The sequence below is a fragment of the Protomyctophum bolini genome, assembly GCF_963924005.1.
Source record: "Protomyctophum bolini genome assembly, chromosome: 11".
NCBI lineage: Eukaryota > Metazoa > Chordata > Actinopteri > Myctophiformes > Myctophidae > Protomyctophum > Protomyctophum bolini.
The window spans coordinates 32,600,014-32,614,431 of NC_137872.1; the positions used below are offsets into that span (position 1 = coordinate 32,600,014).

The 14,418-nt window shown below is 40.3% G+C and overlaps 1 protein-coding gene across 1 annotated transcript in view; it reads right to left on the bottom strand.

Annotated features, from left to right (window-relative positions):
- Window positions 1–11,581: 11,581 nt before the first annotated feature.
- The window catches only part of uncx (UNC homeobox), a gene marked incomplete at both ends in the record, with an annotated part of 2,958 nt that continues 121 nt past the window's right edge, over window positions 11,582–14,418 (bottom strand). Inside the window, 3 exons of the mRNA XM_080775147.1 lie at window positions 11,582–12,733; window positions 13,567–13,742; window positions 14,281–14,418. The exon at window positions 14,281–14,418 is cut by the window's right edge and continues 121 nt beyond it. Of these exons, the coding sequence (XP_080631273.1) occupies window positions 11,582–12,733; window positions 13,567–13,742; window positions 14,281–14,418 (1,466 nt within the window). The remainder of the gene's footprint in view (window positions 12,734–13,566; window positions 13,743–14,280) is intronic.

Consider the following 14,418-nt stretch of genomic DNA (forward strand, 5'->3'; position numbering starts at 1 on the left):
CTGTCAATAATGAGCAATGCTCCTCTTTAACCACCTCCTCATCATCATTATTATAATATTATTATAATTTTCTGTTTACTAAAAAGCTGGAGAGACGAGGCTCCTGAACAAACACTCTATACCAATGAGTACCAGCAGGATATAGAGCTTTTAATAGGGACACTTCACCCCGTTTGCAACCAGATCTTATTTTAATGATGTTTGGGAGACAAGAAACACTTTCCTGGGGTTTTTATGTGGGTAATATGTGTTTTTAGATATTTAAGTATTTCAAAGTGTCCATGATGTCATGGACACTGGTCTCACTTCTCACTCAGTAAGTCAGCCCTCCCCCTACTCAGAAGGTGCTGTAAATGCACCAAGCATTATGGTAATTGTAGTCCAGGAAGGAAGTGGGACCAGTGTCCATGACATCACGGACACTTTGAAATACTAAAATATCTAAAAACACATATTACCCACACAAAAACCCCAGGAAAGTGTTTCTTGTCTCATCATTAAAATAAGATCTGGTTGCAAAAGTGGTGAAGTGTCCCTTTAGCACTTATTTTAACCAAAGAATATTACTTACCCTACCTAAGTCTTTGTGATTTTATATTTTATCAATATAGTCTTAAATACAAACTAGAAATGCACTCTGTCGAGGTGCCAACTTGCGCCTTGCACAGCACAGTACAAGTAGGCCAAACATGACCTATGACATATCTGTCGGATTGGTGGTTCTGGATAACTGTCTGTCCGTCCGACTCAACGCTGTGCACCGCACTCCCTCGGGTCCTTGCCGAAGGACGCACCGGGTTTGATATGGGACGGACGGACATTTCTCGATATACGTGAACTAGAGACATGCAGACAGACACACATGCACACAGAGATTTTGCACATGTATAGGAGGATATTGATTCCATATTGATCCAATGTTGCCCTCTCTTTCTCTCATTCATGATGACACTTAGGTTATAAATCATATTCTCGTAAATAAATATTGTGTACTTTCTATGACATTTCTGGTGGAGGGCGGTGGGCAAGCATTTCTAATTTAGATGGTTACTCAAGAGCAATGCCTATACTGTTATGTACACTTTGGAACAAAATCCTAAGACATTATAGACCCACTTGTGAGCAGTGGTAGCAACTGGCGCTGGCCTATGGGGCATGTTTGACCGATTTAAGATGAAGAACTGAGTACTGACACACTAAAATAAATGTTGACTGTGTTGCCTGAACATCATAAAACACTAACTCGTACCATCTCAGGAAGTTTTCACACTTCATGCTGCATTACCCCCTAGGACATGGATTCCCTGGGAAGTCATAAAACAAAGTACTAGTTTTACATTTCCACCAAGTGGTCATAGTCCTCAATGCCTACGTTTTATACTGCATATAAACATTGTCCTGTTCTGGTGTGAGTGTCCGTTCGTATGCATGCCGCTTGCACTGATTGTGACAATCAACGGACAAAAAGTGTTTACATGGCTCAATAAGTATTCCAGATAATTCAACATAATATTGGCACATTCCAGCTGTCATTCATAGCGTTTACATACAGCTTTCACATCATTCATAGGCCTACTGTACAAGTTCCTGCACAATCATGTTCAAGATAACGATATGGATCTTTTATAGAAAATGCATCTCCTTGCTATGCTATTAACTAAACTAAACAGAACTGTCAACATTGTAGCTCTAAAACACACATTTAAGACCATTCTAGCTATTTTAACCTGAATAGCATGTGATATTAGACAATACCAGTACCATTCTCATAAATAGCTACCTTTAAAGGTAGGGTAAAATAACTGTTAAAAAGCTCTATATTGGGATAGTACTCATTGCTATAGAGTGTTTATTCAGTAACGGGTGTCTTCATGTCTTCATGTCCAGCTTTTTATTATACAGAAAATGCATTTTCAGGTCGGGATACCACTTTTATCCAATCAGGATAGAGAATGCAGTCAGGATACAGATTAAACAAGTGGAATTTTAAATGACGACACAAAGAAATGAGCAGAAAGTGGAAAAAATAAGCTGATAAATGGCTATACTCTCACCTGATTGGCTGACATTTTGTCACCTACCTGAAAATGTATTTTCAGTTATTAAAGAGCTGGAGAGAAAGGGAGATCCCTGTTACTGAACAAACACTCTATGGCTATGGAATATATATATAGTGATTTAACCTTTTTAACAAAAAACCTTTTGTTTTAAAAAGATCACTTACCCTACCTTTAATATCCCACAGATTAAGGAATACTGGTGTGCATCTATTGTTAAGGAAGCTGGCCAGTCTTGTCTCGCTATGCTCTCTGCTTGTTTGTCCATTTAGGCTGGAGATGTACTCTGCATGTCAGGAGGTGTGTCCTGGCAATCACCTGGCTGTCTTCCATGCTGCAATTAACTGGATGGCTACTTATATACCTGGCTGTGACAGCACACAGTGCTCAGTGATATTTTCCAGCTAGTGCACACGCTGGTGCAGCTACTTAAGACAGTTAAGGTCAGCACCATCAGCATATGCTTTGCCTAAGAACCAGATTCATTATTGACCTCTAGTAAGCAGTAGCACTAGTTCTCATCCACAGTTAGCCTCATGGCAGCTCCAACCTGGACAGAAGAAAAGCAGAGATCAACAAGCCAAGGAATACTGCCTTTTGTGCCTTGCAACCTGGACCTCCTTTGGTGAAATCTTTACTTCGGCTTTAGAAACCTGTACCTCCATTTTTGAATAAAAAGAGACTTTAGTTTACTTTCTGTCTCATTGGTCTGTGTTCTGCATCTGGGTTCACTTACTGTCTGCCTTGACATCTACTTTATAAGTTAATTTTTACGTCATGTTTTAATTTGATTTCTAGATCAAAATGATCATCAATAAATGCCTTTGTTGAGGGTGAGCCCCCAGCTATTCATTTCAATGGAAATTGCTCAGTGGCGTTTAAAGTGCCCAGAGGTCTGCCGGAAGTACCTCAGTTGGCTCGATATTGTTGTTTGGCTCCTCTCATGGTACCTCTACGTCACGCACCTTTGTGTTATTGGCGGCTTCAACGTTGGCCAGCCTATCTGGGGGCCTAGTTAATACGCTACATTACTATGTGGGTGTATACACTATAGTCTTATGAAAGACCCATACGTCATACGCTGACGTGGCAATCAGCAGACCAATTGGTGGGGTATTTAAAGATGGAGTACTGCCGTGATTTTTGTATTTTTGTGTTTGAGGTTCCCCATGGGGGGTTGTTCTGCTCTTAATGTTTAATGATGACTGCCTAATTGTGCTGAGCAGGGAGAACAATGTAGCAGAGACGAATGCCAAGATCAAAATATATCCACACTTGTACGTATTCTCACTCTATAATAAATACTGGTTCAATCTATTCGTGAGTTATCTGACTGAACTCGGTTTGCTGATGTCGATGGCACTGTTATCAGCAAATACTTAAACTCCTATGTATTAAATGGCTTCTATATCTTTCACGGTGTAATCAAAAAGGTCTGAACCATTTTTTAGCAGGTCTCCCTGTGATAAAGGATATTTTATTGCCTCCTCCGTTTGACAGCCCCTGTTTCAATATAGGCCTACATTTCAGAGACCTGAAATGTATAATATTATATAATTCAATTGATGCAGAACTTTGAGTCACCCTATGTGTGCACCATCTATGAGATTCAAGTTGGCAAAATCCTGGACTCCCTTCTTGCTGGCCGGGCTTCATCCAGTTGAACTTAGTGGTGGGTTCTGTTATGGAAATAAAGGTGCTGCTGAATTGTTGCATAATTATTGGTCATTATGGAACCTTATGGTCCGTTTCACAGGGCAGCCCGTGCCCTATAGACAGCTGGTTGGTGTGACTGTTTGAGGTATTATTTAAAGTGTCTTTTGTATATATTGTGTTGTATATTGTTGTACAACTTTGGTATAATGGTTTAGCGGTTTGTGAGGATATCAGGTATGATTTGCTAATTGTTAGTACATTACTAATATTTTCTGTGTGTAGCTCACCTGTTGTACTCCTCCAGGTTAGCTATAGTAACAACACGAAGGGAGAGCTGCCAGGGCCTTCATGGAAGGTTTAGCCTGTTTAAACAGTTCTTGGTTTGTCGTTTCCTTATAGTTTAGCTTTTTAAGTGTTCATTTCTGATTATTTATTTTTTGTTATTTTTGTGTTAAGTTGTCGTTGCTCTCTCTCCGCCTAGGCCCACTGTGAATATGCTGCAAAGATTTTTATTGGTGTTTGTGGACTGAGGTAAAATAAATAAATAAAAATAAAAACCCTGCATTCTTTTGAACCATTCTTTGGAGCTTGAACTGTCTGTCAACTGTTACAGTCAGTATACTCTTTGAAACAAGCACATTTTCCAATGTGCTTAGATCCAAGTGGGGCTGCGTTGGCTCAGAGGTAGAGTAGCTGGTAGAACAGCCGGATGCATGGGAACTGCGAGGTTCCCCCAGAGTTGCTGTCGAAGTGTCCTTGAGCAAGACACTGAACCCCTAATTGCTCCAGGTGTGCAGGTTGGTGCCTTGCATGGTTTCCTCCGCCATCTGACCATCGGTTGTATGAATGTGTGTGATTGTGTGATTGGGTGAATGTATTGCACATGTCTATGTAAAGTGCTTTGGATAAAAGCCCCAGCCTGTGTGATTTGTAGAGGGACCGGTCAAAAACAGGCGGAACAGGTGGATCCTATTGGTTCATCTGAGTGCCCACCCCCCCACTCCTCCCTTCCCCTCCCCGGTAGAGAACAGGGGAGAACACTGACTGTCACCAGTATCAGTTATTGGTTAGCGAAATACAAGTTGACTCCCACTTCCTATATGCCAGATTTTCAAATTCCCTGCAGGCTTTTCTTTTTGAACCGAATGAAAATAAAAGCCTGGGTACCGAGGCTAAGATCCCAGCAGCTGTTTATAGGGACTACAATCTGTTTTGTAATCATAATAATCAAGGTTGCCTCTTCAGAATAGTCCCAACTCCTGTCCCATGGTGTCATGTGAAGAGTCTTAAGTTTTCTCAATATGCAATAGTTTATCTTGCTGTCGTCCCCTCACATGCCAGCTGAAACACGGATACAATTTCTTTGTCCACACAATGCACAACATATTGCCAGACAAACATATCAGCTTTCTTCAAAACAAGTGAAGTCAATGTTGATTAGTCAAACAATCACATTGGCATTGCAAATATTTGCCACAGCCATTGTTTTCAAAAGATTTATTGCAGACGTATTGCATACACCCAGGACAAGCATAGCTGTTTGTGTGATGTACATACCTGTATATTTCTCTGCATAGGAGTGAAAAATATGTGAGGGAGATTATTTTCGTATAATGCTGAAGGTTCTGAATAGAATAATTATTATTGTTTATTCATTATAAGAACTGGTCAGCATTATTGTTTGTTTTGGATAAACTGTTTTTCCAGCAAACAAAGTGTTTGAAACACTATCCATGTTTCAAATGGCATGAAGGTGTGTAGGTAATGAGTAATGACAGAATTCCTGAATTTGAATCACTTTGGCTGATGAATTAATTGCAATTTGTGGGTGAACTGTTTAAGAGACTTTTGTCTATACATCAGCCTTTCCTGTTGCTTCAAGACTACCTTTGACCTTCTCCAAATGGATCCACTCTGACCAGTGATCTTCAGTACTCGGGTTAAGGCTGAGAGCCAAAGTGTTCATGGACTTGGGGGTGACACCCGGCATCGTTGACTTTGGGCGTTGTTCCATGACTTCTTCACCAAGCTCTTGGGCTGAGCGTAACATTGTACATGATATTCTGCAGCTGAATAAGTTCTTGGAAATACACGTCAGTTTTCTATAACCCTAACTAGTAACACATCCAGTATGTAATTCTGCAGGTCACTGGTCAAGACAGTTCATATACTTATTTGATGTATCTCAAAATGACATAATTTTTTAATTATGCTTAGTCTGCTGACTGCATGGAAATATATAAAATACACACAAACTATATGATATGTAAATAGCATATAAAACAATACTACACATGTAAGGCATGCAACTATACCCATCATTCAGATTATTGTGTGTTTTGGTCATTGTGGTCATTTTCTTTTAATCAAGTAGTTTGATTGCTTTTGTAGCACAAATGAGATTTCTCTCTGTGTACCTATGTAACTACTTCTGAAGGATGTCACTTTTGTTGCTGTTGTTGCTTTGTGTTGACCATTTTCAGACTATTTTAAACGCCTTTTAAATTATTATGATGCTCCAAATGTCGAGGTACATGAGTGCTTTATCATACGCTTTAAGCTCTAAAGAAATATCAGCATACATAATGATTTCAAGTGTGAAATGTTCTATATTTAGCTAGACCCTCTTATCTTGGATCTACCCGGGCCATTTCTTTCCTACAGATTATCTGCTTTCTCAGACACTGTATTCATGCTGTGATTTATAAGCAGAGATAATTATGAGGACAATAACGGTCGTTTTAGATAATGAGGTCAGGTAGATAACAACAGGTGTGGCCATCTTTAAGTGGGTCCTCTGACCTCTCATACAGGGATGGAAGTGGGCATGTTGGGAACAGGGGAGAGAGTCTCTCGTTTCTCAGCATGCCCTAGAGCTATTTCATGACAATGAGACTATTGTGAAGATGTACACGTACGTATCAAGATAACAGAGAGACAAATATAACACAGAACTGTACGTCTAACTCAAGACCTTTGCTCTGTTGAAGAAGCAAGTGGCACTGTTAAATTAGACTGATATGCATGGGTATTTAGGAATATAAGTGATTTTAGAAGCCTTTAAGCAACGCCTGACCAAAGCTATTTGTAGATCAATTAGGATGCAGCACCAAGTCAAACACTTTATTTTAAGAACTCAAGTCAAATTAATACACGAGATTTTTGTATAAACATGGTGAAAGCAGTGGGATAAGATAGTTCTCAGGTCAGGTGTCATATAAGTGTCGGGAATGTTTTAAGAGACTTTTACGGCACACTTCCACTTTCACATATAACCCTTATCATAAATCCTTTCTAATCTATTTATTTAATGGCCAGAACAGCATATTACCTCATATCGGATGCACAAATCTTAAAATAAATAAATCATGATGTCGTCATAATTACATTTCTTTATGTGGGTCAGAATAAGATATATTTCCTTATATACAAATAGTTCCAGAATGACCCCTGGCATGGGCGGGAACCCCTTTTGGTGTTGAAAAATAGCAGATCTACAAGCTCATAGAACCACTGACATAGAAACATAGCTTTTTCAGAAAACTGTCAGGATGTATAAAGACATTTTTAGAATCTGATCTCAGGTCAAAATGGGTTAATCACACTTCTGCTCCCCTTCTAACTTCAGTTTGCACGATGCAGTGATAGATTCAATGTTGTCGCTGATATAACTGGAGATATTAGGTTTTATGTGACAGCAATGTTTTTGTTATGACATGTAGGCTATACTTCATGTATAACTAGAAACTCATGTTTCCAGCCTTGTTTTAGCCTAAATTCAAAGTCAGTCATCATTGCACTGCATGGTGCCTCCTTATTGTTGTTTTTCTTTTTTTTAAACTATTGAGTAGAGTGAAATTTCACTTTGGTAAAAATGTTATCAACTTTTGTCATGCACACTGCTGTTGTATGAAATGTTGTCTGTTAGGCCTACAGTATACGTGCTGTGCAAGGAATTTCCCTTGGGGATAATAACATCTCATGTCTTAAGTCTTATTATTTGGCCCCAGCTCTCAATATTGATAATTAAAAACAACGATTTTATTTTGTTGTGTTGCACACACCATTTAAATTGACTGGTGACTGACAGCTAAAACATTGTGTGTGTGTGTGTGTGTGTGTGTGTGTGTGTGTGTGTGTGTGTGTGTGTGTGTGTGTGTGTGTGTGTGTGTGCAAGCAATACAAGTACCATTGGATGAGTTCTGTGCACAGGTCAGATGCGTGTGTGTGCTTAATTCATTTTCATTACAAGGACTTTTTTTGCGAGAAAAATGCTTGTGGATAATTAAATTTATTTTGAAGGATCAGCCAACACTCAATGCACATGCCTATGTTAATTATAGGCCTATATGCCAGGTTTGCACAGGATAGATAAGAATGATTAAATCCACTGCTTTAATGAGTATTATGAGATATAATAATCCTAAAAAGGAGTGTGGGTTGGAAAGAAGTCAAATGTCAAGTGCCATTTCATTTCTTGGATATGAGATGGTGTGATGTCTTAGTTATCATGGTTTTATCTCATCATATATAGTCTATATATATAAGAACATATACACTAGCAACACAAAGTGTGTTTTATAGCCTATAAACGACACATTTGTGACATGGTTGACCAATATGTATACCATGTTGTTTTGAACATGTAAAGGACTTGTAAAGCAAATTATGCATTTTTTTTTTAGGGATGCATATTTCGCACAAGGATTAGTGAAGAAGACACAGGTGCATCTCCACTAAATTCGTGCATGCATCATGGGTGAATAAGTCAACTATGGGAGAGCTGTTTGGATCTCTTAATCATTTTTTATATATATCACTTTAAAGACTACAAATTATAATTATATTATGTATTATTATTATTATTATTATTATTTAGTATGCTATAGTATATGCAGGGCAGAGGGGACAGTCATAGCTTTTTTCCGCTTTTATTTATGTGATTGTTTCTCCAATCTAGCTGGTCTCTCGTGTTTTAGGATTATTAGTAAAAGACAATAATAGCCTATCGAAATTGGGCTGAAAAACATTTGGCTTTCCCGCTTTTGTTTGGGAAAAAAAGAGGTTAATTTACTGAAGACCCTGCGATTTAACCACGGCTGCTCTGAATGCTGCAAATGAGACTCTTAATATCACGCCCATAATTAATTGTGCAAATTTGTTTCTATTAAATAAAACTAACACGTATTGAGAGAAAACTCTATTAGCATTAATTAAGCTTGATATCCTAATTTGGGAAATGTGTGGTTGAAAAACAAGCGTTTTGTCGATTCTCTCTCTCTCTCTCTCTCTCTCTCTCTCTCTCCGATGGAGAATAGCCTGGGCTACCAGGCAGCTTGCTGCCTTTGGGCTGCTTTTCCTCCTTTGAGACTTGAAAATGAGAAATGGAAATGGAATACCAGGAGGTGCTAAATTAGCTGCCTGATCTGCACTTATTGCCGTATATAGGCCCCTATTACTTTGCCAATCTGTGCCTCTCTCTCTCTCTTAGCATTCCAGGCATGGTGCAGGCTCCGAGATAGCAGATTTATCAAATGGGAAAATGAATGCATGATGATCAGTTAAATTGAAAATCAGCGTCTGCATGACAGCCCGACCTGACACCTCCGTAATTAGAAAGAAAAATGATGGCGTCCGATGCATAATAGAGCAAAAACAATTTACACTCTCCCCCATAATGATCCGGGCGTTCAAATTGAAAATTTCTCCGGGTAGAAATTGAATTCATAAAGTGTGATTCATGGACGACACGTCTCCTGCAGGCTGCCTCGGCGTATCGATTGATAGTTTGTCTTGAATCATGCAGCGTGCAGCTCTCAGGCAAGAAAAGCTTAACTACTTAAGCAAATCGCTAATTTCACCTTTAGGCCACCAATGTGCAGCCAGCGATACTCCTATTCAGTGCGCTAATGAATTATGTATGAACTGGGCATACGTTCCAAATAGCCTAAAGAAGCGAAAGATAGAAAAATACACACACGTGCACACTCCCCAACCGAAGGAAGGACGCAAATCGTAGGTTATTTCAAATTGGCCCTGATTGGACCGCACAATCTATGAAATAAACCTAGACAGAGCGTTATGGGTCTGTTTATTTATTTATTTTTAAACTGGCAACCTCAGTTGACTCATTGTTGATGAGTTCTATTTTTTTTTAAGTCTAATTTATTACAATATAGCCCACAGCACGTCAGCGTTATACCCAGCACTAATCTTTTCTATATGCTCATTCAGTGCAATGTTGGTTTTGCCTGGTTATGCCGGCCCCTGCCCCCCATCCCCATCCTAATAAGTCATTGCTTCCCAGAGCAAACAGCTGCATCGGTTGAAAATTATGTAAATATTTTGAAAGGGACACTGGGCTCAGAAATTCATTTGCACCGGCTCAGGCGCAAAGCTGCCCCCCTGATTATTTTCAATTTATTTGCAAATCAAGAAGACCCAAAGAGAAACACACCGCAAGCAAGGCTCGTGCATGGATCCTTAACAGGGATGTGAACACCACTAAACACAGGCCATATCGATGCACTTATGTGCATTGTGCAGTGGTTCGTGTGTGTGTGTGTGTGTGTGTGTGTGTGTGTGTGTGTGTGTGTGTGTGTGTGTATATATATAGCCTATATATATATATATATATATATATATATATATTATATATAATTTTTATTTTATTTTTTCCCTGTGTATATTCCTGTGTTTGCCATAGTCAAGCCATCGCATTATTTCTTACATCGACGTGTGCTGGTCAACACTAGCTGCTAATATTGCGAAGGAAAAGGCGCAGATGTCCCAGGTCCTGCCTGGCTTCCCTGGGGACCGCCAACCCTATTAGAACAAATGTGTTCTGCTATTGTAAATAGGCACGTTTGCCTCACCCGTCCCATTACAGCCGACGCATGATCAATAGGCTGATAACACAGAAACATCAATGTAAGCGACAGAACAATGAGGGATATCATCGAACATCTATCTTAATATAGCCGGCTACAAGGGCCCCTGACAAAGTGAAAAGCTCATGAAAATTCCGCCCCACGAATTCCCCATCTCCTATCCAATATGCACAAACACACTCCCAGCTGCCGGGGCTATTATTTTCGTATTTCAATTTGACACCCCAGCCTTTCATGCTAATTCTATTATTCTTGGGAAGTTTATGTGATTTCATATCACTAGAAATCGGTAATGTATTATAACCCTTTGAGCTAAAATAAACTGAATCCCCCGCAGTAGCCACCGGGAAAATAATTACTTTCATATCAAAACTCTGCAGGAGTCGAGCGGGTCCTTTCGCCTCAGGCTCGTAACCTCATTTCAGTGGGGCTTATAGATGAATAAATTTGTTAAGGCAATATACAAAGTACAACATGAGATTTTCTTGAGAAAGCCCTTCCTACTACTGTATGCTATACTGTATGTGCTATTTAAGGTCTCACACGGTTTGGATTCTTGTATACAATAGATTTATTTACGAAAACCTTACATATATAAATAGTATAATACCTTTTTACAGCTTTTGAGGATTTTTGTGGTTCTGAATCTGTCTTTTTTTCTTTTCTTTTTTACAGTTCATGATCACAGGGTGTATCAGACCTGCGCTCGCGACAGGCACGCACGCACGCACACATGCACGCACGCAGAGTCAGAAAGAAAGAGAGAGAGAGAGAGAGAGAGAAAGAGAGAAAGAGAGAGAGAGAGAGAGAGATCTCTAGGCTAACGTATACCATTAATCCAAAATATCAGTCCAAAAAAACTATAGAGATTAGATGCAAAGATGCATGGTAGTTTATGCTTTAGCTTTGGCCTAATGAATGGTGTCACTTTTATAGACGCTATATCAATATGTTTCTGGTTTACCACCCAAGGATTTATTATTCCATATCGACATCTTTAGAGTCTGTCTTTGTCTCTGGCGGACTGTTGGTCGTTACACACTTGGAGTGGTCTTTCTCTAAAAGTTCTTTCCTCTCTGATTGAAACGATTTGGACTCGGTGAGTCTACTGGGCAAGGGTTCTGGACTGTCATCGTCCGCAAAGCACGTGTCACTGCAACTAGCTGAAGAAGAAGTAGTCTGACTGGTGATGGGGAAGCAGGTTCCCCGGTCTGGGCTGCTCTGTGGCGAACCTCCTGTCTTTCTCTCCTCAGACACCACCACCTGCCCATGCATGATTGATGATAACGCATCATGTGTGGCGTCATGATCGGAGGAGTTCGTGTTGTTGTTGTTATTCTTACATCCCGTGGTCACCAGTGAGACGCCACCGCGGTCACTGGACGGCCTCGTTGAGTTCTCCGTGCTGTCAGTGTCATCAGAGGCGTTTGGCCCAGCAGCAGCTGATGATGACGATGTCTTCAAAGCCGTCTGAGGAACAATGAATCCCAGCGGCTGGTGGGTGATAGGGTAGAGCAAGAAGTGTCCCTTCCCGATCAAAGGCCGCGACGAGGGGGGTAAGGCAGAGAATCCGTCCACGTTCGCTTTGCGTCTCGGCCTGCAGTCCGACAGGAGGCTCTCGACGCTAAAGGGGTTCAGTTTCTGGAGGTTCGTGGAGGCTCTGTTGTTATTGGCACATAGGCTCTGCTGCTGGCTGCTGTCGGACGAGTCCAGCTCGGATCCGCCAGCATCTTCATGGTTCGAATGTCTTTGGTTCTGGGCTGTATTATTATTATTATTATGAGGTGTTTGGTCGCAGCTCGATTGCATTTGGTTTCTGCCTACTACGGGAGGGTCAAAATGGAGGCCCGCGTGCTCACTGTCCGTCACGTGGGACACTCCACTGTCACTGTCCGATCCCGGGGTGTGAAATAAGTCCCCGTGAAGAAGTTTGTTCTGCGACCTCAACAGTCTCCGCTCCTGTTTTCGCTTCTTCTTCTCCAGTCTGTCCAGCTCTCTCCTGGCGATCTCCTCGGCGTCCATCGGCTCGCCGCTGCACGTCGTGGGGTGAGAGTTGTGCGCCGGTCGGCCAGGACCCTTCTTTGTGTTCTCTTTCTTTCTCCACTTGGCCCTCCGATTTTGAAACCATACCTACAGTCAAGAGAGAATGCAAACATTGAGTTTATGATGTAAAAAAAAAACTAAAACTAAATACACCTCCAGTTTTTAAAGGTTAACCATAATCTATATAGGCTATAGGCTATAAATCTTCTAAACAATATTTCTTTAAAATACGTTTTTGTTGTATACTTCAAAAGAGTAACCTATGAGCTTGGTAAATATTATTTAAACTCACTGCAGTCGTCCCAAGTTGTTGGTGACATTCCATATTAAGTTGCAGTCATGCTTATCATTTGACCACAGGCAGCATTAGGCCTAAAACAAAAATCTCCCATTGTTCCTATAATTATCAATACATATCCTTGTGAGATATCTAAAGTAGACGTGTAATATTAACATGCATTGAAATTCAAGCAGTCCTTTTAGCATGGACTGGAAAGTCCAACATTCTGAAAAAAGTTTGATTTAGACAAAAGTTGATGCAGCCTCATGCAATATAGACCATGCCATATCTTTCCACATAATAAATAAATCAATGTTGGATAAAACAATATTTATTTACATGCATGGTTCTTTTTATAACGGGGTTACAGAGCAGAATAACACTAGATTGCTTGTTTGTTTTCACCCCATGCTATTGGCATGGGGTGATATGGTCAGATTTCTGTGCAATAACTATAGTCTCTTTGACAATACTGCACACAACAATGGCCCAAATCTGGACCATCTGGCTTTAGCCTAAATAACCACTGACATCTTGACTATTTGGTAAAGATAAATGAGATAAATTAGCATTGCATTGGATTGTTTATTATATAGTCACGTTAACACGCTATAACAAACAAAATAATGATAATATTTACCTGAACCCTCGATTCTATCAAGTCCAAACGAAGAGCCAGTGCCTCTCTCATGAAAACGTCGGGATAGTGGCTCTCATTAAAAGCCTTCTCTAATTCTTCCAACTGCCAACCTGTGAAATTTGTGCGAGTTCGTCGTCTCTTGCAACCAGGGCTATCTTTGTCTGGGTCCCCCGAGTCTGACATGAGGATAAACAAAAATTGAGATCATGTAAATAATGGACAAAAATAAAATGCCGAACATTTTTACATTTGAACTGTATTTAAAAATAGCCTATAGGCCGATATATGTAATTTGGTTGTTGTTAAATGCACACAATTATTACTACCATTATTAAACCGAACGCTATTTTAGAGGGTTATGCACGTGTTGTTAACATAAGCTCATCATTTTATGACTGTCATAATGTGTGTGTGTGTGTGTGTGTGTGTGTGTGTGTGTGTGTGTGTGTGTGTGTGTGTGTGTGTGTGTGTGTGCGTGCGTGCGTGCGTGCGCGCGTGTGTGTGGTGTGTTACTATGTGTTCAGCTTTCGAATGTAACAATTTAGTGGAGGCGATGAATTCCGTTTTTTCTTTATGGTTTGGATTTCGTTAAAAACGCTATAGCCTATGAAGACATCACAACATGGTTTCGCGTCTTTGTTTTGGATTTGGTCGACCGCCAGCGGCCAACAACCACGAGAGAAACGTGCACATGATATTCTATGTTTCGCTTACCTGTCAGTTTATAGTGCTGATTATCTCCATTCATACCGCAGCCCGAAGACAAGAGAGGGTTCGAATTAACCACCGACGCCGTGCAGGAGCCATTTAGTAATCCGTCTATTGAGAAGGGAACCGCGGCCGCGGACTGAA